A 24090-nucleotide genomic window follows, 5' to 3' on the forward strand; every position below is an offset into this window, starting at 1 on the left:
AAGTTCAGATCCCTAATCCCTGTACAAGGCTATAAAAGGTCATGTCCAAATCAAAGGGGAGTCAGGGGATCAGCCCAGGAGGCGCTTACCAAGCACAAGTCCATCTCTTGGAAACTCCCATCTCGAGTCATAAGGCAGCTGCATTGGGTCCACATAAATATATTCATGTCCATCAGGGCTGATGGATTCAATGACCCTCCAACGGATTTCATACCTCGGTTTCTACAAATGAGCACAACAGGTAGCTGGTGATTACCAAAGCCCAAAGGCACCGAAGCTTGACCGCAGCCAAGCGACCAGAACACAGCAGGACTGACACGTTCAACACATCGTTACTGAGCTCCTTCTCTGTGCCAAGCCCTGAACTAGACCGTCATTCTTCTTGTTCTTAGTGGCCTCAAGGGTTTTTGTTCTTGGAGAAAAATACCTACCTGTTTCCAAATGACAACCAGGACAATGAGTGAGACGATCACAATCACCAGCAGCACGAGGACCGCAGCAGCCACAGTGAGCTCGGATCGCAGTGCTGAAGGAGAAAGGCTGCGTGAGGTAGAAATTTCCACAAACACGCAGGAGGGCGGGAAGGTGATGTGGTTGTGTGTGGGTCGGAAACCTCTCCCTTCTGGGGGAGAAGCACCGAGGCTGCCTGGCTCATTTTAAGGATGGGTGATACCGCCTCTCAATCATCTAACATGATCTAACACTACCCCAGATCTTCCCTTAGAAGAGAAAGGGAACAAAATTCCATCAGGGAAATGTAGCACTTGTTCCAAAGGTGCCACAACATTAACCTTCTAGACAGAAGGTGGGCTGGAATGTAAAGACTGATAAATGGGACTGAAAGCCATGTAGGTTCGGTTTATTTTGAAAGGCTGCATTTTGTTTATATTATACTTTGGGCTTCGTTGATTTATTATTATTATTATTTTTTTAAAAAATGCAACCTGTCTCGACAGTTCAAAGGAGCAACAAGGCAGAAGATCCTCCTTCCCTATCATCCATCCCCGCACTCAGACTACAGAGACCGACCAGCTACCCTGCTAGACAGGCAGAATACCTCGGATGCCTCCTCAAGATGCAGTTTGGGGTCAGAATCCGAAAGAAAGGGTTCCCTCATGGAAGCCCAGAGAAAGCCCTTTAAAAGCATTCAGAGCTGAATTTCTGCCTTGGGACCTTCATTCCTTTCAGACCGCATCTGGGATTCAAGGTTCTGCCTGCGGGAGGAAGGGCTTGGGTGTTGACTAAGAGCAACTCACTGGGAGCCACCAGCTTCAGCTCCCGGCTCTCAGCCCCAAGGAGGTTCTTGGCCAGACATCGGACAGCGATGGTCTCCTCCACTCTGGTGAATGTCACTCGTCCCTCTACAGTACTCCTGTCTCGGGGGTGGACCTCCGTGATGATGTTTGAGATATTGCTGGCCAAAATCGCCCATGAAGTTTCATTATTACACCTGGGGAGAAAAAAAGACATTCATTTAAAACCAGTTATCAGGATAATGGAGGTGAGCAAAGCAGAGAGAATCATCGACGGTGGCAGCCATTCTGACCTCGCCTGCATCTGGGGTTGCTACAGGTAGACTTTATTTTATGTGCATATTAACATGGAACTCGTTTGCAAAGACCCAACAGAGGATAACCTATATGCAGATAATTCAAAGTTAACTGCTGATGAAGCAGGCAAAGTAGAAGTTAGTTCCATCAAATGTAACTACCAATTCCAAGCCTTGAACCCATGAGCCAATGGATCAGATCTACTTCAAGAATGTTTAACTATTCCAACTGCCCAGCCACTGGAAACGCCTGGCTCCCTCCTCTTCTCCCCACCTACACTGTCTCAGTAGGGTTGAAGTGATCCACTGGCTGAGTTAGGAGACCTAGATTCCAGCCCCAGTCAAGATCCCAGTCCTGTCATTCTGCCCTAAGAAGGGGGAGGTCTAGGACTCTCAGCCCCCAAGAGAAACAATCGAGGCTCCCAAACGCGGTCACCATGGGCACATTGCTCGAGGGCCCATCAGAAAAGGTGGACAGATGGTGGGTCAAAGAGGAACTGGTGAGTTAACTGCACCCAGACAGCAGGTAGGCACAGGGGGCAGTCACCATGCACAAGACTGTCACTTATGTTCACACGCCAGTCTAGCTACCAAATAAAGCTCACCCTGTAAGACCTATAAAGTGAAGTGGGCCAGGGTAGTAAAAATCCTTAGAGCTGTGGTCCTTTAAATTCATCTTCTTTTCTGATGGGGCACCCTTGGAGAAATCTGGTGCGAGTTAGGGACCCCCTCCTTACAGTACTCATGACCACACAGGTGCACGGGCACACATACCATCCGCGCAGGCACGCCAGGCCTATGCTTAAGATCCTAGCCTGGAGTTTATGGGACTTTGGCCCAGGAAGAATCACAAAAGAAGGGAAAGCCAAAGAAAGAAAATGCATCTCAAGTTCTTTGAATCAAGGAAGAAACATTCTGACCACCAATGAGAAAGAAACCTCTAGTTTCCGTACTTCTTAATATCCTTGCAAACCATCCACTCGATGTCAGGAAGTGGCGTCCCTTCAGCGGTGCATCTCACGGTCTGGCCCCCCGTAGTGCCATGGTGGTCGTCGACCAAGTCCAGAATGGAAGAGGGAACTGCGAAGAGGGGAAGGGCCATCAGAATTGAATGGTCTGGGCCCCGGAGCTCCTGCGAGCCCCAGGTTCACAGAAATCAGGTTCAGAATTCGTCTCCCTTGGCCCCTCCCCACATTCGAACCTGTCAAGCGAGTAACCCCCCAAGAAGGGGCTGAAAGCAGTTACAGGCTCCACTCTGCATAGACCCACTTGGTTAAGAGCATTTTCACAGTTGCAGTGTTTAGGGATTTGTGTCCTGTGGTGTTCTAAATCTGGAGTGAGGAAAGCAAAAGGCCCCTGTGGCTATTTGGCTTGAAAAGCAAGGAGGTTCTTAAAGCTGTCTTAAGGCTTGGGGTTTAACTAATGGATTCAGCCCGAGTATATAATGTAAAGCAGCATTTACCAAAGTGCATCTGTAGAATGTCACTAGCTCTTAAAGATTTTTTTTTTAATCCTTGCTCAAATAAATTAGAAATATGCTAGCATTTGTATCATAGGTTTACTGGGAGGGTTAAGGGAGCCTGTAAGAAGTCCTGGGCACATGGCAGGTATCCAGCGAACAAGGGCTGGACGTGAACGTGGAGAGACTGAGGCACGCCCTCCTGGTAAGTAAGGGCCACTGCGCCGTGGATGCCAGTGAGGGGAGCTAAGCAAAAAGGCTAAAACTCTCCGGAACAACCTGAGGTCATCTGGACCAAAACCATCACTTTCCTCTTCCAAGAACTGGAGGAGCCAGCCTGAGAAGCAGGTGGTGTTGTAAGCTAGGAATTCCCCCAGACTGTTACAGAGCAGCTCGGAACTTCCCAGAACTGTGTGAATTCCTAAGGCCAACAAAGCTCTCCCTGACAGGTGACGTCTACACCCACTGCGTTTCCCATGAAGTGTTGTTTTTCTCTTCACCCGCTGGGAGGAAAAGTGCCAGGCTCTCCTTGGCGGTGGGGGGGAGGGGGGTGCACTCATTTACACAGTCACTGGGCTACCATTATCTTGATACTGCCTGACGCACCTTGAGTTAAGAGTTCAAAAGTATAGCTCTTCACATCGTCTTCGTTTTGAACGACAATTGTGTAATGACCACTGTCTTCCTCCTTAGCACGGATCAGCTTTAATTTGCTCCGATATCTGAAATGACAAGGACTCTGTGTCAGCAAGTTGGAGCCAAACAGATGCCAACTGTTCCAACAGTTACCATGTTCACGTTCAAGTCTGATTTTGTAAAAAGTAAAAACATACTGTTTTTTTTAGTCTGCATCATCGCTTTTCTGGGATTTTCGGTGCCCTTTCTACACAGTGAAGGTCTGACTTACAGACACTTAATTCTCAAACGAAGACCATGTATCTTGATGAGCAACAGCTTATGTGGCTAGAACAGCAATCGGTTCTGTTAAGGCCTGACTTCTGAACAAAACAGACACATCCCAACTTTCCTTTTAAAAAAAAAACAAAACAAAAACTTGATTTTTACCTTTTTAAAAATACCTGCTTCCCCTAAATATCCATCATTGAGGTGGTACAGCCAAACAATGGGGGCATTCTTGAAGAAAGAATGCTGACACAGTCTGCACACTGTCATGGAGAAATCTCCAGGACTTAACCTTCCTACTTGCTGGTATTTGCTTAAAGAAAACTCTAGAAGGTTTCAGAAGAATCTAATGAAACTAATAAAGGTTATTTCCCTCAGCTGGGGGAGGCAGGAAGACCAGGGCACATGGTGGCAGGAATGGAGCAAGGCTTCTTCCAATGCAACTTCTTTATGCTTCAATACCGATAAAGCAAAAGATTGCATTGCCTATTAGAAGAAATTAGAAAAATCTATTTCTTCATACTTTATTAAAGGGAAGTTTCCCCTGAAGATTTCTTCCATGTATTATAAATGACATCTGGCTCTGTGTGCTTGTGTGGGTTCATCAATAAAGTATTTGCCCATTTGATTGCCCTTCTTTTTGAAGCCTCACAAGAGTACCTCGGAGGCTTAGCAGGTTAAGTGTCTGCCTTCAACTCAGGTCATGATCTCAGAGTCCTGGGATTGAGCCTCGCACTGGGCTCCCTGCTCAGTGGGGAGCCTGCTTCTCCCGCTTCAACTCCCCCTGCTTGTGCTCTCTTGCTATGTCAAATAAAAATATCAATCTTTAAAATAAATGAATCTTTAAATAAACGAGTAAGTAAAACATCACAGTGCTGAAAAGCAACGGGATGGATGGGAAAAGCGCTAGTCACCAAGTGAGAAGAGCTGGGGCATCACCGAAAACCTCCATGCCTCGGCGTCCTTACGTGTAGTGTGGGATAACTATCATGTGCTATAGCACAGTGTCCTTTCCAGAATGAATTCAATGAAATTATACGTGTGGAAGGATTTTGAAGCCCCAAAGTTATGCTGTAAACATAGAGTCTTCTAGTCCAAGATGCCAGGCACCAACACCGTTAATGGGAGCACAGGGGGCTGCTTTGTCCACCGGGGACCATGCGGGACGTGCTCCAGACCAGAACTTTCTGAGCAAGTCCCCGTAGGCACTCCTAGTTAGTCGTCACCACATGATCCTCTGTCATTCACTGTCTCCACTGGCTCAGCCAAGGAAACTGGCAGATCCACTAGTCCAAAGCTCCGGGGAAGCCATATCCCCCATTCAGTGCATTCATCCTTATGGTCCCTAGCCCACCATGGGAACTAGGCGCATCTGTGCTAGGAGCTCTTGGATCACTTTCACAGGCAGCTTTCCCACACCTTTCCACTGGCGAGCTTTGTCTGGTCCTGACTCTCACTCTGGCCTGCGGAGAGCATGCCTACAAGCATCCCAAGGGTTAGCTGTGCCAGGACTACCCTGCTCCTCTGGCCTCACAGCCCTAAGTCAAGTTTGGCCCTGCCCATGTCTTTGCACACCTTCCCCTTGTGTCATCAGAAAAGCCCTCCAGATTCAGCACTTGACACTCTTAACATCACTGTACTCCAGAGGCTATACAACTCTGTTTGCTCAGATACTACTTCTCAGTGACACATGGGATTTAGTTCACAAAGAAGCAAGCAAGTCCCAAGGTGAAGTGAACCAAGGAGAGAGGGTCTGCCCTTCTTCCCTGAGGGCCAGAAAGAGAGGACTGACATGAGCCTCTCTGGCATGTTGTTTCTGATGAGGGCACGGGGTCAGAAAACCTAGCGCAGGATGTGCCTTCTGCTCTGCGATTCCAATCAGAATTTAAAAACTGCAAGAGACCTCAAGTGTCATCTGGTCTAATTCCCTGCCTTGAAGGACATAAGATACTCTTAACCTTACTTTATAGACATGGAGACTGAGGCCAAGGTAACTTACTCCACCCCTACGTAAGAGATGGGGGCCAGAGACTGTCTCCTCGGGGAGTGAGAATCCATTTGCTCTAAACCAGGTCTAAGCAGCCACTACTCCTATTTCCAGCAGAAGCCTCCCTTGGGCAAATGTGTTTCTGATGAAACTAGTGATGTTTTGCTTCATGTAGGTTTAAGTGATGAATGGCCTCATCATACGTTATCTCCTTGCCATACAGATGGTGGATGTCATCAAATATCTTCAGCTCAAGTGGGTCCCACCTGACTTCCTTCCTCCATCCTGTCCTGGATGCAGGAAATAGTCTTTCACTGGGAACACAGCTCTTTAGTTCCTTCTTCTCATTTTATTGTTAAATATTTATCAACAGTATTAGCCCATGGCAATGGTTATCATGAAGGGCACCTGATTTCAAGTATCTCCCAGGTCAGACTGCTCATTTTCTAGATCCATCCATGTGTCACAGACCTGCATAAACCTCCATCTATCCTGAGGGAAACAGTAAAAAGAAATGCGTATGTGGGAAGGGTGTTTCTTTACCTAATTTCCTGAATCTTTTCTATGTCCGTGGTGATCTCTGTGAGATTTTCAATCAGAGTCAGATTGTCCTTCAGCCAGGATATCTTGGGAGGGGGGTAGGCCTGCACATCCACCACGAAATGTTTGACTTCATGTAGGTCAACAGCTTCCAACGGGCTGAAGTTGGGTTTGATTTCAATGAACCCTTTCTCTGTAGGGGGAAGAGTTTCCATTAAGTAACGATTACCAGAGTGGATCGCGAGCAGCCGGGACGACTGACATTTCAGAAAGCAGAATGTACCATGGACAGAAATGGTGACTTTCTTCATCTCTTTGACCTCCTTGGTGGCCTGGCGGGCAGCACATTCGTAATCTCCACTATCTTTCACCGTGGCCTCGGGGACCGTCAGCGTATACACCAATTTGATGGACGGGACCTTGATTTCCTCCAGCATGGTGATGCCTTTGCCTTTCTACAGCAGGAGAGGAGGAAAACCAACTTTCAAAACTAGCTCTGAAGAGTGAACCCTCATGTACACTACAGCCCATGGGTGGGGATGAGGAGCCAATGTAGGTTCCTAGATTGTAATGTCCTCCCCCACCAACCCCACGGGGCTGTCGATAACAACGGGGAGCTGTGCATGCACTGGGCAGAGGCTAATGGGAAATCTCTGTACCGACCACTCAATTTTACTACTAACCTAAAACAGCTCTAAAAAAATAAAGTCTAATTTTAAAAAAATGTTCTTAGACTAGCTCCTTAGAAAATCGTATTTTAAAAGGACATTTAATGGCATAGTAAGGTGTCTGTGCTATGCTGCTAAAGGAAAAAGGATACGACAAAGTACTATTTAAAGCCTAATACCAATTAATGATTGCATTTATTCTGTATACCAAGTACCGAAAGGACTCATCTTCCTAAAATATTAATGGTGATGTCCTGGGAAGTGGCTTCTCCTGTTTCTCTCAATTTTGTAACATTATGAAAATAAACCTGAATTATTTTTATTACCTGTTGAAAACTTTTGTTTTATAAAATTGATACTTAGATTATGTATTTTTGGGCCAAAATGCAGGTACTGTGGTTTGGGGGGAAAATGTCTATTTTCAGTAAGTGAGCAGAATGTTTATGCTTTAAGGATTAAGGCCAATCAAGTATGAACAGTGAGACCAAACTCCCTCATAGCCAGGGAAGATGTATGCGTATCAGACTATGAATGTCTCTTCAATGCATGAGGTTCTAAGGTTGAATGTGAAAATGCCCAACTTCCAAGTGATGCCCCAGAGAAGGAGGAGGAGGGGAAGCCAAAGCAGAGGAGAGAGAAATGGGTAAAATGAGAGAAGCTATCAAATGCCAAAAAAAGAACAGGGAGCAGAAATGTACAAATCAGGAGGGAAAGGGAATTAGATAGACAGACAGACAGACAGACAGACAAAACCATGTAGATAGAACCTTCCTATTTCTTTCTGACTTGTGGGGAAGAAAAAGGCTCAGCGTACATAGATTCTGCAGGTCTGCTGCAGCTAGCGTCTCCACCTCTCCCACTGCCCAAAGAGCCATGAAGTGATCTAGTAGAACAGGCTCACTGCAGAGATGGGAAGCTGAGTTCTTGAGAAGCCCGGGATCCTGCGCCACCAGTGACGGGTGTTCCAGGCCTGCTGGGCTCTTCTCCATGCCACCAAGAGCCCTGCAGGTACCTACCACTTCTCCGGGGTACGTCCACTGAAGGTCGACCACCTCGTTGTTAAAGACAGCACAGGTGACCACAATCGTCTCCCCTGACTTATACACAGTTTTAAGAGCTTCCATTTCTAGATCAAGTTCTGATGTTGCTATTGAAAAGAAGAACAGACACAAGAACCTCAATACCCGTAATACAGTTAAGAACCGTTGTAAGGTTTGGGTTTGCTTTCCTTTTTAAAACCCTGAAAAATATTTTCTTTTCTTTTTAAGCTTTTTGTGTGTTTGTTTTGGGGGAGGGGGCAAAGGAAGAGCGAGATCTTAAGCCCTGATGCGGGGTTCAGTCTCACAACCCCAAGAATATGACTCTGACTCCAAGGCAAGAGGCAGATACTTAAACTGAGCCACCAAGTTGCCCATAAAAAAATAATTCTCAAACCACTGTGATCAAGACAAAATGTTTAAAGTCTCAGCAGCTTTGATTTTGTGCTGACATATGTAATTTGGCACAGTTATAAAATAGCGTACACACACACACACACACACACACACACACACACATAAAATACCTACACACGCAACAGTAACCATACTAAACCTAAATTCCAATGGAACAGAGCACCCCATTCCTGAGCATCTGAGTTGAGGATGGCTTTCCTCTTCTGTAACCAGCTTTATGGATGTATTTACTCATTTCATCAACCAGCCTTGACTGACCAGCACTGCTCTGGGCACTCTGCTCCTCCCCTACCCCTCTCTCTCTCCCCGACCTGCTACTCAGCTATTCTCAGTTCTTTTCTAGAACCAAGCACAGCGCTGGCATAAAAAGGCCCTTACCCAGCGTTCAGTAGCATTTGCTAACCCCAAACTTCTGACCCTGAACACACATTCTTCCTTCCCATTCACATGAACCATTCACATCAAAGGCAGGACTACAGCAACAAGCTTCGCTCAGAATCAGAATCTTAAGTTATTGAAGTTAATCGAGGCATCTACCCCCCACAGGTGTGTGTTTGTATTTAGGGCCTCTGCAGTCAGGAATGTGGGTACAACAGTAAGAGGCTTATGCGAGAAAAGAATTCCTCACAGTATTTTGAAGTCAACTGATGAAATAGGAAATCTTACTGGGATAAAGGAGCATTTGCCTTAGTAATGCTAAGCTTAGTATTACTTCAGACACAGATGGCAGCCTAACATTTTATGGCAAAGGTGGGGTGCGAAATCCCCAAATATTTAGGGTCTCCATTACTAGGGACTATGATTTTTTTTAAAATCCCATCCATATACATTGAATTATTCTTTTTTTAACTCTTATGTAAAGGAGAGAGAAGAAGCAAGTACCTTTTAGAGCATAAACATTAAATGGAATGGTCTGGAACTTCTTCCCCCTAACGGTAGCTTCACAGATATAGGGCCCGACGCTGAAGGTCCCATTGAAGCCCTGTCTGCTGTCATAGGAGGCGTGCACCACCCCGTCACTGCTTATCAAGGTGACCGGAGTCTCGGGGTCAGTCGTGCGACAAGGTATGATGGCAGAATCATCCTCCTCCACGATGACCAAATAATCGGTCATTCCCAAAGGTACAAAGGCTACATCTGGGTCTGTGGTTTGGCGAAGAGAGAAAAACACGTTAGGCATTACCTTCACCTTTACCTATTATACTCAGAAAAATTATCTCACTGGCATGAAATCGCATTAGGTATGAATGATACCTTCACCTATATCCAGAATGTTCACAATGATATTAACCATCGTAAGAGCTAGAAGGCTGTTTTGTATGAACAAAATAAAATATAGTATGAACAACAAAATAACACAAGTATGAACCCCACCAATATACCTGTACCCTAGTGGGAAAAAAAAAAAAAAAAGGCTGGTGATGACTATAAATTAGCTAGGAGTTGAAATCAAAATTTAAGCACTATTGAAAAAATGATCAATCACCAAGTCTATTCGAAACAAGAGAAAATATTCCTAATTTCAAAAAATCCTATTGCCTATAGTCAATATCACTGAAAAGTAGTACAGAGGATCTATTAAAAAATAATCTGTCAAGTAATAAACAATTTACAGTTCCACAGCCTGAGAATTTTATTTCTAAAAGAAAACTAGCTATGTAAGCTACTACAGTAAGGAGTTCTAAGGGTGTCAAACGTTGGGTTCTGAAGGGCCCCTTACTCTCCACCGGTACAGGTAAGATCATCTCTAACTGACAGCAGTTCAGAGCCTACTTGGATGACGTTTGTGCTGAGGGGAAGGGAGGAACAAGAATTTTTGGACAATCTTAAGAGATCAAAACAAACAAAAGATCAAAACACCATATGCCTTTAACAAGCCCATATTCCATTCTCTTCAAAGCAGGAGGCATTTATGTGTGAACAAAGCTGGGGTGACATTCTAAATGCCTACCCTTCTTAAAACAAAACCTTTTATTTTTAGGAAGGAGGGTCCAGACAGTTAAGAGTGTCATGAAAAGAGGGTCTAGATCCCATGGGCCGCCCACAGTTACAGAGGACAAGAAGAGCAGCCGATTTGGGGGCTGGGGGGAACTTACAAGGAAAAGGCAGAAAGATAGGAAGATATACTTCAGAGACCCCCTCACCTCACCTCTGCCAAAACAGGATGGCAAGAGTTATCAACAGTTTGTATATCTGTCTGCTTTAAGCCAAGTAATCCAACTATAGCCTCTTTTAATTTAAGTACGAAGACTGCTGTTACCTGAGTTCATGTTCAGAGTTCCACATCCCTGAACTCTGTTCGTCAAGATTTCAGCAAAGCTACAAATTCATCTCAGGTTAAAATATACAGTTTGATATTTCTAACACAACAGCCAAGGCTTCCTTTACAAATGCAAGTCATTCCTACCATTATGCACTATCTATGTGATGTTTGAATAACATCATGGCCCTCCTTTAAACAACTGTCCTTGGTAGAAGCCAATATACACAGATAGAGATGAATACAGAGATGGATCCAGACAGAGATGGATACAGATAGAGACAGATACAGACAGAGACAGATACAGAGAGAGACAGATACAGACAGAGATGGATACAGATAGAGACAGATACAGAGACAGATACAGACAGAGATGGATACAGATAAAGACAGATACAGACAGAGATGGACAAGACATGGATACAGATAGAGATGGATACAGAGATGGACACAGACAGAGATGGATACAGACAGAGATGGTATAGACTCAGAGACACAGAGAGACAGAGAGGCACAAAGGAACATCGAAGACACAAGACACAGATACAGATGGGGATTTCGATCACTGCAAGGAGGGCACGGGGAATACTAGCTGGGTGGCAAACCAAATGAATCTCAAGCTCATGGCTAAGCCTGGCTGATTAACGGGTCGACTGGGAGAAGCACCACACTGTCCTCCACTCTAAGGGCAGGCTCTGAAACCCATCACACCCCAAGGCCATGCCATCCGGAGGGGTCACTAGCCAAGGGCTGTGGGGCACTGGGGTTCCTCAGCCTCTTAGACTTTCTCAACGCAGAGTTCTAGGACTCATCTACTCTACCTTCCTTCCTTCTCTCCTCCATTTAAGGTCACACCGACAACATAGGTAGACAGCCCTTCCAGGCAGGCTCTGTGGGATCCTTCACAGGCCGCCCCCTCCTCAATCCCTAGTGTGCTTCATCCCATTTTAACTCCTGTCTTGGCACCTGCTTCTCACCGGTCAGAGACAGCATCATCAGTATCAATTTGCCCCAAATTTTAATCAAAGGAAATTCTCCCCCTAATTAATCAAAAATATGTATTTCATTCCATCTGAAAAAAATAGCCTGGTTATTGAGAAGCTAGTAAAAGAAACGATAAGCACCTCCAAGACACGATCTACCTACTTACTTTTCGTGTCCCCAACACTTCGCCCAGGGCCTGACACACAATAAATAAACCAAACACTTGTCAAACTTGGCTGAACCAAAACGAGATCATTTCAGATTTTTTGCAGAACGTGAATAAAACATGCTATGGTACAAATGATTTCTAAAACTTCACGTGGTTTCCAAACGTCCCCCATAAATATTTCTTGATAATGGTCTCCCAAGCGACCTTGATTTAATGTGCGTTCTCTCGTACTTTCCAAGTTTTCTCCCTTACACATTTATGATGTTCCTATTTCTCCAGACGTTAACCGGGCTGGTGGCGGGGGAGTGGGGGGGGTCACGCGCGGGGTTCGGGGGAAGGAGGGGGCCCCCCCGCACAGCTCACCTGGCACATAGATGTAGATGTGTCTGCCTTCGAGCTCCATTTCCTCCGTCTGCGTGTGGTTGTAATAGCAAGTGTACAGGCCTGTGTGCGCCGCGGACGCATTGACCACTTCCAGCACAGTCACAAAGAGGCCGCTGTTGTTCTCCTCATTTCTGATTTCCACATTGGGGTTCTCTTCTTCAGACATGGGGTACTGCCAGCTCACTTCACTCTCCCCAAAGCATCTCAGAGAAAAGGACGAATTCAGCTGCACGACCTTTTCATTTTCGTTTGGAAGGATCGAGGGTAATGAAAGCTGGCAGAGGATTAGGCCGGGCCCTGTAAAAGGAAACAGGCTCTGAATAGGCGCCGCCAGAAAGGACCGTCTCACCCAGGGAACTGACAGCGGCAACAGCCCCGGCTTACAGGAACAATGACCGCTTCTGCGCAAAAATCCGTTAGCCTGGATGCCCATGAAAGGCCCCCCATTCTAACAGCCGCCGCATCTGCTGAGAGCAGCAAATGCTCCAAAGGCCTCAGAAGCCTCACCTCACCCCGGGACTCACCCCAGCGAACACTCAGATGGGAGAGAGGACGCCTGATTCCCATTCCCTATTTCAGACTCCCATGTGTGACCATAAAATATCCCAAGAGGGCGGAGACGCGAGCACATGTGGCTTCTTCAGTGTCCACAGGCCCTGCAGGCGCTCCCCTTCGTACGGAATGGGGTGAGGACAGGGCCAGGGAGGCTGCACAACGCACAAAGCAGGTTTGTGCTCAAGAACTAGTCTCTTCCATTCTGCATGACACTCGGGCATGCCTTCTCGCTAATGGCCTCCCAGAAACCCAAGCAGGAGGATAGAGATTTTTTTTTTTTAAGATTTTATTTATTTATTTGAGAGAGAGACAGTGAGAGAGAGCATGAGCAAGAAAAAGGTCAGAGAGAGAAGCAGACTCCCCGTGGATCTGGGAGCCCGATGCGGGACTCGATCCTGGGACTCCAGGATTATGACCTGAGTTGGAGGCAGTCGTTCAACCAACTGAGCCACCCAGGCGTCCCGGATGATAGAGATTTTAATTTTAACTTAGTTTTATTTATAAGTAGGCTCTGCACCCAACACAGGGCTTGAACTCATGACCCTGAGATGAAGCGTGTTCCGCTCTATCTACTGCCTGAGCCAACTTGAGAGCCCCTGGATTTTAACTTTTTTAAGGGAGAATATTTAAAGTCCAAGAGTTAAAACTCTTAAGTTCATCTTAGAGCCTAAAACTTTAGTCCCGCTTCCCCTATAAAACAGAAGAGATATTTTGACTTCATTATTAATCAGTGGTCTCTGACCTCCTTTGGAGCCCAACCCAACTGCACTATGCGCCCACGGTGACTTGTAGCTCCAGGCTGAAGTCACGAGTGCCTCTGTTCACCCACTCCTGCAGGCGGGGTATCCTTGATGGAATTTGGAACTACCGAGCCACTGACCTTGTTTCCTGCTAACATGCCCATATAGGTTAAGCCCTACAGACACGAACAGACTTAACTCCTCCCGCCAGAAAAACACTGGGCTCCCGGTGAACATCTGTGACGTACAAACATCTGGATGAACACTAAAAAGTGCTAGTAAATGTTTCCGCAAATGGTCCCAATAATATCCTCCTGGTAGAAAATGTCAGTAAGATTTCCCAAGAGTCAAATATGCTACCAATCAGATTGCAAGAGGCTCCAAGATTTTTCTAGCAATCTAAGCATGTTCCACTTAAAGATAGGTATGATTCCCTGGACATGAATTATTTCCTTCGAACATTCGTGAAGTCTCCGGAAACCCATGTCCCAGGGAAAAAGCGCGGTGGGCAAAATTTAGGCTATTATTCCTACCACGTTTCCATGCCAGGATTATACGTATATTAAAATTACCACTGGTGAGCATTCCTTAACTGGAGTTAACAGGATACAGCAAAGGGCACTGAAGGTCTGTGGTCATTCTACATTAACTTCTCATCATTTTCGAATCCCCCCCCCCCACTTTTGGACTGTGTTTGCTGAGCACTGGGAACACACTCCCAGAGCACAGAACTTAGAAGGCAAGGCTTCCCCCAGAACAATGAAGTCAAAGAGTACTGGGATCCTTACCTGGCAGGAGACAGCCTAAGATCAGCAGGGCCACAAGGGAGGTCCCCATCATTCCAGAAAACTGGAAAATCAAACGTCAAACAGAAGCAGCGTTAGCCAATAAAACCACCAGTGAGCCTCGTTCTTTTTGTGCTTTGCAATATGGAAAACGTTAACAGCATCATGTTAGTCGAAAATACCTCGCCTTAAGATTCATGGTTAAAGCCGTTAAGATACCTAAAAAAGAATCCCACAGCCCAAAGGGACCCCAGGATCATGACAGGAGCCATCTGAAGCTGAAACCCTTTTGGATCGCACACAGTTTCCAAATTCCAGAAAAGTCTGGCTTTTATGGTCTCAGAATGCATCCAAGTGTATAGAAGATCTGTTCCTTTTAACCCACTGAAATGAAGAATGTGAAAAGCACCACGTTATTTACTCAACTTCCATTAATGGAGCTGTTTTCACTCAAAATAGGTTGTCAATGGCATGTTTTGCTACAGAGAGTACGTGGTGAAGTCCACATCCTCCACAACCTTTGCAAAAAAAAGATGCTTTGGCTACAGCAAGTATTTTTTTTTTATGGAGGAGCCTTTCTGATGTCATGTTTTTTAAAGTCAAAACCCATGTCAATTGAAGGACGTCCCTCTGCCATGCAGAGGTATGGATGGGGTGGGGCGGGGGGAGGACCAGTGGGGATGCAAGCCTTAGGATATCCCACCAAAAAAAATCACCTAAGTCTTAGCCTGGGATGTCCTGGGTCCCTGCCTTGCTCAAAACCCCAAAGCATGCAATGGAAGGCCTTCATGGGATTTCATTTGTTCCACGGCTAGCTTTGGAAACTAAGATGTGTTCATGATTCCTGAGTCAACTGGCCTAAAACAGACAAACCAAGAAAACACAACAACAACAAAAAGCTCCATGTATGCTTGTGGTTAGCCCCCTCACTGTGCATTTTTGCTTTCAGATGGCCCAATATGCACAACCCAGATTTCTGCTACATCAAATTCTACCGCGAAAATGCAGGAGGAAGACAGAGTGAAAGGCAGAATGCTGTCAGGGGGCGGGGAGGGGAGGCTTGGACAGGAAACACATGCTAAATCTGTATGCCATGTCTATTAATAATAACCCTGAGACATACTTGATTTTAATTAAAAGTGCCAGCTGAAGTTCAGAGAAGTTTAGCAAGTCACCCCAAGTCACACAGTGAGCGCTAAAGCCAGAATTCTAACACGAAGTCTGTGTGATGCAAAAGCCATGCTCTCTCCAATTCACCATATGGTCTCCCTCAAGGGAAGGTCAGTGCTTCAGCCTTGTGTGTCTCCTCCCTCCCTCTCCCAGCACTATTTCCTCATGCAAATTGGGGCCCTGTTTCCCTTCTCTGCTCACCCTAGTGAGAGAAATACAATTGCAGCGCTTGAACCCAAATGCAATTTGCACAATGCTGGCTCGCTGATGGCTTCTGAGGCTCCTGGCATGTACCCGGGAGCTTGAGGGGGGCAGGGGTTGCAGGGTTTCCTCACTGCTGTGGTGACGGGCACAGCAGGTCCCCGAGCCAGGCCAGCCAGCCTGATTTACCACAATTAGCAGTAACGGCCTGTGTGTTTGTACATATAAATATCAGCCTCCCACTGATAATCCACTTAGCCAACTTCAAAGGAGCCCTCCAGAGCCAGCTTGATGTCTTGGGTTTTATCACATTTATATCCTGTATTTCTGGAGTAGGACTTGCCAATGGCGCATCTTTAAAGCATTCCCGAGCTTAGGAGAAGGGCTCTGAGGAGCATTTTGCCCTGGGCCAGCCCCACCAGCTTTCCTTCTGTGCCTACAGATACAGAAGCCCTGTTGCCAGGGAGGAATCTTTAGTGACAAGCTACGTGGGCAATGAGAGCGAGACCGGAGAGCCAGTGATAACGATCCCAACACTGAGAATCAACATGTATTTGCCGAAGACTTCCAACTCCCTTCTCTGATAAGAGTAGTTCCCTGGCTAGAAACCCAGGCATATTTGGGAAGTTTCGCGTCATTACTCATATGCAACTCAAGACAATTTCATCGTGAGTAATTGCAGCATTTGCCCTACAGAGAGGCAATGGAAAACAACAGGAGAGGAAGGCCTCCTTGCCTACTGGGCACATAGCAAGGATCTCAAAGAGTCTGGCTCGTTATTTCTGGGGCTTGTCCACCCAGGGAGTACACGCCAACCCGTCATCAGTAGACCCCACCCACTCACCCATCCTGGAGCATATCCAATAGTCAGATGCGCAAACACAAGTAACTGTACAGATTCAGAGAAAGGAGTCAGCAAGAACAAACCACTTTGCAAGGAGAGCAGTGGACTTCATCCAAATCTGTTTTGTTAAAAAATCATAATCGTATCTTCTCATGCCAGCTACAAGTTGGTTTCAGGCTTCATCCTCTATAACCACAACGCAGAAATCAAGGCCAAAGGTTAAGAGAAATAGGGAAAAGAGATGTGTGCCACGTTCTCGCTCAGGCCAAGGGACCCGTGGTTCCTCCATGGCATTCCCTGGCCTTTCTCATTCCTTGTCTCCGAAGTACGATGGAAACCGCTTTGGACTAGGTTCATCCTATATCGATGCTTGCTTAGTTCATCTCTCTGAACCTCTGGCTCTTCTTCTATTATAAGGAATGGTAACACCTAACTTGCTGGCTTGCCTTGCCACGTTATTATAAAGACTAAGTTACAGTTTAGTCAAGCGCGCTTTGAAAACTGCAGCCATTGGTTTTTATATCGACCTAAGAGTCCTGCAGACTCCGAAGATGTTTTATGAAGATTATTTATTTGAAAGAGAAAGAGAAAGAGAAAGAGCATGAGTGGGGGGAGGAGGAGCAGAGGGAGAGGAAGAGAGAATCCCAACAGACTCTCTGCTCAGCACGGAGCTGACACAGGGCTGGATCTCATAAACCCGAGACCATGACCTGAGCTGAAATCATGAGTCAGTGGGACACTCAACCAACTGTGCCACCCAGGTGACCCCCTGCCCAAATGTCTGAGATGAAATGAATGTCAGAGTAACTCCTTGAACTTCTACTTATTGAGAAAGTCAGACCCAGAGGCCTTTGAACTTGCCCTTCATCGCCTGCATACTGAAGACAAGGATCTAAACTCAGCTTAGATGAAGGCCTGCTGCTGGACGATCAAGGCAGGCTGTTTTAATTCAAACCAGCACACATGATCACATTAGAAAAAGAAATCTGTTTGCACCCACTGTCCTTAATGGGCTTCCACCCCCCTGTTCTGCAAACACAAGTGAAGAGCCTTGGAAAGCAACTCAATAACCAAAGACAACATGCTAAGCTAGAGAGTAAACAGAGCTTGGGCACTATTTCGAGAAGTGAGAGCAGGCTGGCCTTCTCAGAAATCCAGAAAGCTAGCCCCCGAATCGCCAACGGCTCAACGGACCCCGCCCCAGAGCCGCTGAATCTTGAATTTCACCCCACCCTGGCATGATTAAAGGCCACAGGAGACTCTCTCACGGTCTCCAAAGCCACTGACAACCTCAAGATTCAGATTTCCGAGGCTCGGTTAATTTCAGCTCTAAGTTAATTCTAACTGTGAAAATTACATATCCCACTTTATCCTGCGACAAACGTTCTAGCCCGTCTCGTAGTTCTAGCCCCAGCAATCCAAAATGCGGGTCGACGCCGGTGGCAACTTCACAGGAGGGTGTGTTTACCAGGATCCGCACCCCACCAGATGGCGTTTTGCCGTTCTGATCTCCCTGCGTGTGCTCCATCAGACGTTCCAGGGATGGGTGGTGGCTGGAGTATTATTTCACACGGGAGCATTTTATGGGACAATTGGAGCCCGTAAACCTTTCTGCTCTTCTGCACCAGATACTTAGCCACCAACTGAAAGGAGACTTCCTCTTCATTGTCGCCAAACTGGTGTGACTCAATGAGACAAACAAAGCTGGGTGTAGTCGCTTACAGTGCACCTGAACCCAAGATCACCAAGCTCCTGACTCCAGCGCCGCACTCATTAAGGGATATGCAAATACCCACCCAGCTTCTGGACAGATCTGCTCTGAGAGTCAGGCGTGATATGGCTGCAGCTTGCTCACTACACAAATGCGAAGAACAAACTTAAGGCAGAAACTACACAAAAGTCCACAAAACAAATGCGATCAGCCCCGTGATTTCTGCAGCTTTGCAGTAAGAAACACGTCGTCACCTTCCACCTGGTTACCAGGCAGGGAATGCATCTTCCTCAAGCCACAACTTGATTAGAATCTCCGCGAAGCCCATTCCCAGAGGGTCGTTGCAGTTCTCAAGTATGGCCAGCAGATGACAGTGTTGGTCCAAGGACGCGCGTCCCGGACTCCGTGGAGACACACACACACACACCGCTGGAAGTTCTGTGCTAAAATGTCCCAAATCTTAACTTCCAATCTCTTCCATTCTCCCATCGTACTTTTAGGTGTCACGGTGACCTCAGTCCAGAGCCCAGAGAATGGAAGCAGGAAGAGGCAAACTGTTGCCGAAAATGCTCCACTGTCCTCGGAGCCCTGGGAGAATTTGGGGAGGCGGGGGACAGGCACCACCAGCACCGTCGCTGCGAGCGAGCCGGCTAGGGCCGCGGGGCCTCGGGAGCCCGGAAGACGGCGCTGCCACGCCGGGCCGCACAAGTTCCGAGGGTTCGGCAGGAGAAGCCCCTCGAGAGGAGGTCGGGGGATCCGGGGCTTTGTTTCCCCCCACGCTCTCGCCACCCCGGGGATGGCGCACACCCGCAGGAGAGAAACGACCTGGCCCGCGCCGGGTGGCCGACTGCGACGCCATGACCCTGGCCAGGCAGCCCCATCAGTTCTCAGGCCACTGTCACCCATCGCAAAAAAAAAAAAAAACAAAACAAAACCCGCCCGGCGGGGGCCGCGACGGCCGCGCAGCCGAGAACCGCGGGCGGACTGGAAACGACTGTTCCCGTGGCTCAACAGCGTAGGGTCGCAAAACAGCCAAGGACCGCCCGCGCCGGAGACCCTGTGAGGGTCTCTGAAGTCCTCGGCTACCCCCAAAAGCACCCGGGACCTCATCCCCTGCGCCCTCCTCCGCTGGTCCCACACTCAATCACGACGACGCCCCCAGCGCATCCCCAAACCCTGCACGCCGCCCCCCCGAGCTCCTCCCGACCCACACGCACCGTGCCTGCAGGCGTCTGTCCGAGGCCCTGGGGCCGCGGCGAAGCTGACGGGGTCGGTCCGCCCGGGGCCCTCGAGCCCAGCGCCGCGCTCTGACCGGTCCGCCTCGCCGAGCGCCAGAGGCAGGAGGAGAACCGGGCGCGCGCTCCGGACGGCCACTAGAGGGCGCAGCGGCCCCGCGAATCTTCCCCGGCCCGCCCGCCGCTCCGGCTCCGGCTCCGGGTCCGGGTCCCCGACAGCGCCTTCGGGCCCGGCGGCCCGACCAGTTTCGCCGGGGAGGTTCCGCACGGTCACGCCTCCGGCCCCGCTGCTGCACACGAACGCGCGCCGGCCGCTTCCCTTCCCGCCGCCCCCACGCCCTCGGCCGCTGTCACTCCGGGGCGGGTGGTGACGACCGCCCACTCGGTCGGAGATGAACGTCCCGACCAGCCGCACTCCCGGCCTCAGAGCGGCGGAGGCCGCGACGCTCGGAGCACGACGCTGGGCGTTTGCATTGTTTTCGGCGGAGACCTGAGAGGGGGCCGGGAGGGGTGGGAGGGAGAGCGGCCGGGGTTTAGGGTTACAGCCGCGCGCCAGCGCCTCCTATGGGCCCGAGAGCCACACGGTCGCGGGCAGCCGCTGGCAGAGGCGGCCGCGGAGCGCTGAGACTGCGACCCCTCCTCGTCTTTAAAGAACCGAACCTTCCCCCCTGCCACACCCCCCCCCCCATGGTCGCTTCTGTCCCCGCTGCCCAGTGCACTCTCGCGCCCGCGCGCGCCCCTCGCTTCCCTCTCTCCGGGAAGGGGAGGACTGCGGTTGGCTGGGAGTGGAGCGCCCCAAACCCGAGGTCCTGTGTAGCTACTCCAACCTATTTTCCAACAGATTCCCGACTCTCTGTTCCGTTTTAAACAAAAGGAAACGCCGCAGAGCCACTTCACCATTAGACATGCAGCGGCAGAGCCCGACCAGGGCGCAGCAGAGAAAAGCAATTTGCCCGGAGCCTGCATCCCGCGCGGGACCTACCCCCTCGCACCCCGACGGCTGAGGCTGCTCGAGGGCCCCTCGAACCAAGACTCAAGGAACGCTGAGAGCCGCACCTTTCCGTCACCGACCAGGCTTTAGCTTCTCCCCCGGAACTGCCACTCGTCCATCAGCAACACGCAGCCCTGTCGCAGCTCCCGGAGGCCAGAGGGAGTCCACCCGCTGGAGTCTGCACGAAGGCGCTGGCCACCAAGTCTGCAGGACGCGTCCAGGCGCTGTGCGCCGCCCACGGCCGGTCCCCAGGAGGCACAAAACGGGCCCGCCTCGGCGCCAGACGAGTTTGCAGCTGGAAAGCCCGGCCTGTTGCCCCTCCCCCTGCACCCCTCCCCAGTCCGCGCCCCAGCAAGAAAGCGACCTGGGGCCGGGAGCCGCGGTTCTGCTTCGAGTTCCTCTCGGTCCACTTAACAACTGGTGCAAGGCCCGAGGGTCAGCTACCCACTCCTTCTCGGCCCCTCCCCCACCCCCAGCCCCACCCCCCACCCTCCACTCCCGCTGTGGGGACTCACCCAAGCTACACTTGGGTCAAACCAAAAACACCACTGTGTAAGAGGCTCGAAGCGGGGACTGACCAGGGTGTCAAAACGGGGATGGACGGGCTCTCGCCTGTCGGGGAGCGGAGGAAGGGCCCCTTTATTATAAGAGAGTGTAAAGAGGGAAACCAAGAAGGAGGAAACCAAAAGGTAAAGAAAACTGGGAAGGAATGCAAAGCAGAAGCGCCAGGGTCCGAGTGGGTCAGAAGCGGGTGAAGGGTGGGCGATGTTAAAGCCGAAGCCACCAGGGCTGCGGCTGAGGAGGCAAGCCCGGAGAGACTCTCCCTGCCCTCCAGCAGCCCGGACGCTCGCTGGGCTGAGGGGTGCTAGTCCCGTGAGCTGTGCGCCTGACTGTCCTGCCCGTGTGCTCTGGATATCTCCCTGCCCTAAAAAGCTGCCTAGTTCTGGTCGCGAGCGACTGCGGCGAGACGAGGCGGCCCAAAACGTTGAGCAATTCGGCTGCGGAGCCAAAAATCCATTTCCCACACAGCGCAGCCCGGGGCTTTTCCAGGCAGCTGGGCCGGGCTCGGGGCAGTCCGGACCTGATAAAGGCCATCCACACTCCCTCTCGAGCCCGGGTTTGCCTCTCACCCTGGCAGATGGGGTGAGTGGCAAGTTCTTCCAAGCACTCGTTCTGCAATCCTGAGGTCTTAGCAGGGCTAGAGAAGCAGAGAGAGGGACGGGCGCTCCGGCTGCTGGCTAGACGCACAGCCAACAGACAGACGGCCCAGCACTTCTTCCCGTCGGAGACGTTTGGCCACGGCACTGGAAGCACTGGCAACACCTGGCCAGGCGGCCCGGTTCCTGGCCCCCGGGGCAGTCGTACTCGGGCCCCTCTGGCTCTGAGCTGGCTGCCACCCTTTCCGAACAGAACCTCTGATCCCAGCTGTTTCCGAGCCAAACCGACGCCGCCCGTTTCCCCAGCACAACCGGGAGAAGTTAATATCACAAGTAAAAACCGACTTCCATGAGGACAGACGGAAGAGGAAGGAGGGGTGCGAGGAGAGGGCTCCGAAGCAGGCAAGGAGGCCGGAGCAAAGAGTGAAATCGGGGCACTGGAGAGGCTGAAGCAGCGCAGGGCGAGTGCAAGCGGCGAGTGCCACGCGAGGAAAGGGACACGCAAGGGGGGGCGGGTCTTGAACTCAGGTGCCAGGAGGAAGGTGACGAGGCCAGTTCGCCTACCATCTTTCTCTTACCTGGGAAACAAGTTTTCCCGTTCCGAGTCGTCCCTAACTTCCCCTAAGAAAAGTTTTGCACTTTTCTGGCGATCCCCCTCCTTTCCTTCCTGTGACCGGGACTGGGCAGCAATAGAACCCCGGGCTTTGCAAATAAAAAAATTAAAAAAAAAAAAAAAGATTCCACCGAGGAAAGGGGACGCGCAGAGACGAGTGGGGGTGGGGACCACAGCGCACAATGAGGGCCCCTTGGAGCGCAGTATGAAATTCCTCAAACCCACTTGCTGGAATGCGAGGCGACGACGACTTCTTCACTCGCGGCCAAATGTGTTTGTCATTACTCCAGACCGCCTGCCCGCCCGCGCCGCCTGCGCCCCCGCACTCGGGCGCGCAACCCCAGCGCACTGCGGGACTGGCGCCCGCTCTCCCTCACACTTCACTGATCCCGCAAACGGCTGGGGAGTCCCCCCCAAACCCTCGCCCCCGTCCGCGCCCCCTCTGCTCGTCTTGCAGCCGCCCCGGTTGTGCTGTGTCTGGCCCCGGCTCGCACCCGGCGCTCTGCGCCGTCCAGTAATTACGCGCCCTCGGCCGGCGCCATGTGCCCCCGGCTGGCACCCGAGGTCCGGCCCTCTCCAGCCGAGCCCTTCACGCCTCCCCTCCTCGCAGCCCCCTTCCGCGCCCCACTCGGCGCTCCTCTCCCTCCGCCTCCCCCAGCCCTCCAGCCGCGCTCCACACCACCCGCTGCAGCGCTGTCCCGCCAAACCGCGGGCGAGGAATGAAAATACTCATTAAAAACCTGTCGCCTTCCAGGACCTACTGCCAAGAAGAGGGCAAACACCTCTGCCCCCACTCCCAGCATTACTTGGTGCTCGTCCCAGTATACACGAATACCACCCCCAACCCCAAAAGAAACCTCAAAAATGTAAGCCTAAACAATTTCGTTGGGAGGCTATAGAGTTGTTAGGAAAACACTGCTTTTAAAAATAGGTCTGGAAAAAAAAATTTTTTTTTTAATCCCTAGACTTTCTAGCTCTCGGTAATCTTTCCTCCAAGTGAAGTTTATTAAACATAAATGACTCTCGGGACACATAGCTGGAATTCAACTTTTTTTTCCTCATCGCCCAGAGTTTGAGTCAAGTTTCTTCTCTTCGAGCCCAAAGGGCCTGATAAGGAACTTCTCTTAGAGACAAAAATCATTTTTTTTCTCCTTTCTTACCTTCTCCTCCTATGTCAATTCGTAATGAAAATCCTACATATGGAGTTAAAAGTGTCCACGGTTTCCAGTCCTCTCCTGAAGTCCCCTCCTCTGTTTTTCTCCCTCTAGCTCCAACTGTAATGGGCTCAAAAACCGCGTTTTGTAATTGATTCAATGTTATAGTCCATCCTTCTAAAACTAATCATTTGCTCTAAGTAAATAGCTGTCAGGAAATGAAGCGCCCCCCCCCATTGGCCTCTTCAAAATAAAAGTTTCTCTCGAACTCTGTGCGCTCTGAATCTCCACGCAGCCAGATCGCGCCTTCGCTTTTTGCTCTTACGCAATCAGGGGGTCCAGTCCCAACCCCCAGACTTCGACAACAACTGGGGGGCGGGGAGCAGACCAGATGGGGTGGGGGTGGTGGAAGGGGGAGGTGTTGCTGTTCTGCCGGGAAAGAGGTTCGTGAAAATACAAACTGCCCATCATTTCCAGAATGAGTTCGCCTCCTGATTTAGGGGGTTATTTTCCTACGCTGCTATATTGCTCTGCATGCTCTTTGAGAGAAAGAAAAAGAACTTGTGAAATTTCATTT

At 49.7% G+C, this 24090-nt stretch overlaps 1 protein-coding gene across 3 annotated transcripts in view; it reads right to left on the reverse strand.

Annotated features, from left to right (window-relative positions):
- PDGFRA (platelet derived growth factor receptor alpha) overlaps positions 1 to 23699 on the reverse strand; it is a 41241-nt gene extending 17542 nt beyond the window's left edge. The window contains exons 1-12 of one of the 3 annotated variants that reach the window (XM_059161173.1): positions 23520 to 23699; positions 14441 to 14501; positions 12337 to 12654; positions 9443 to 9703; positions 8123 to 8253; positions 6722 to 6893; positions 6442 to 6631; positions 3615 to 3730; positions 2503 to 2629; positions 1257 to 1450; positions 432 to 526; positions 90 to 222 (exon numbers count right to left, since the gene is read on the reverse strand). In XM_059161173.1, coding sequence (XP_059017156.1) covers positions 90 to 222; positions 432 to 526; positions 1257 to 1450; positions 2503 to 2629; positions 3615 to 3730; positions 6442 to 6631; positions 6722 to 6893; positions 8123 to 8253; positions 9443 to 9703; positions 12337 to 12654; positions 14441 to 14492 — 1789 coding nt within the window. In that variant the 5' untranslated portion in view covers positions 14493 to 14501; positions 23520 to 23699. Of the gene's footprint in view, positions 1 to 89; positions 223 to 431; positions 527 to 1256; positions 1451 to 2502; positions 2630 to 3614; positions 3731 to 6441; positions 6632 to 6721; positions 6894 to 8122; positions 8254 to 9442; positions 9704 to 12336; positions 12655 to 14440; positions 14502 to 19580; positions 19696 to 20654; positions 20931 to 23519 lie in introns of those variants that run through there. The other 2 variants (XM_059161180.1, XM_059161191.1) reach the window with 2 other exon arrangements.
- Positions 23700 to 24090: the final 391 nt, after the last annotated feature.

The sequence above is a fragment of the Mustela lutreola genome, chromosome 1, assembly GCF_030435805.1.
Source record: "Mustela lutreola isolate mMusLut2 chromosome 1, mMusLut2.pri, whole genome shotgun sequence".
In the NCBI taxonomy this organism is placed as follows: Eukaryota; Metazoa; Chordata; class Mammalia; order Carnivora; family Mustelidae; genus Mustela; species Mustela lutreola.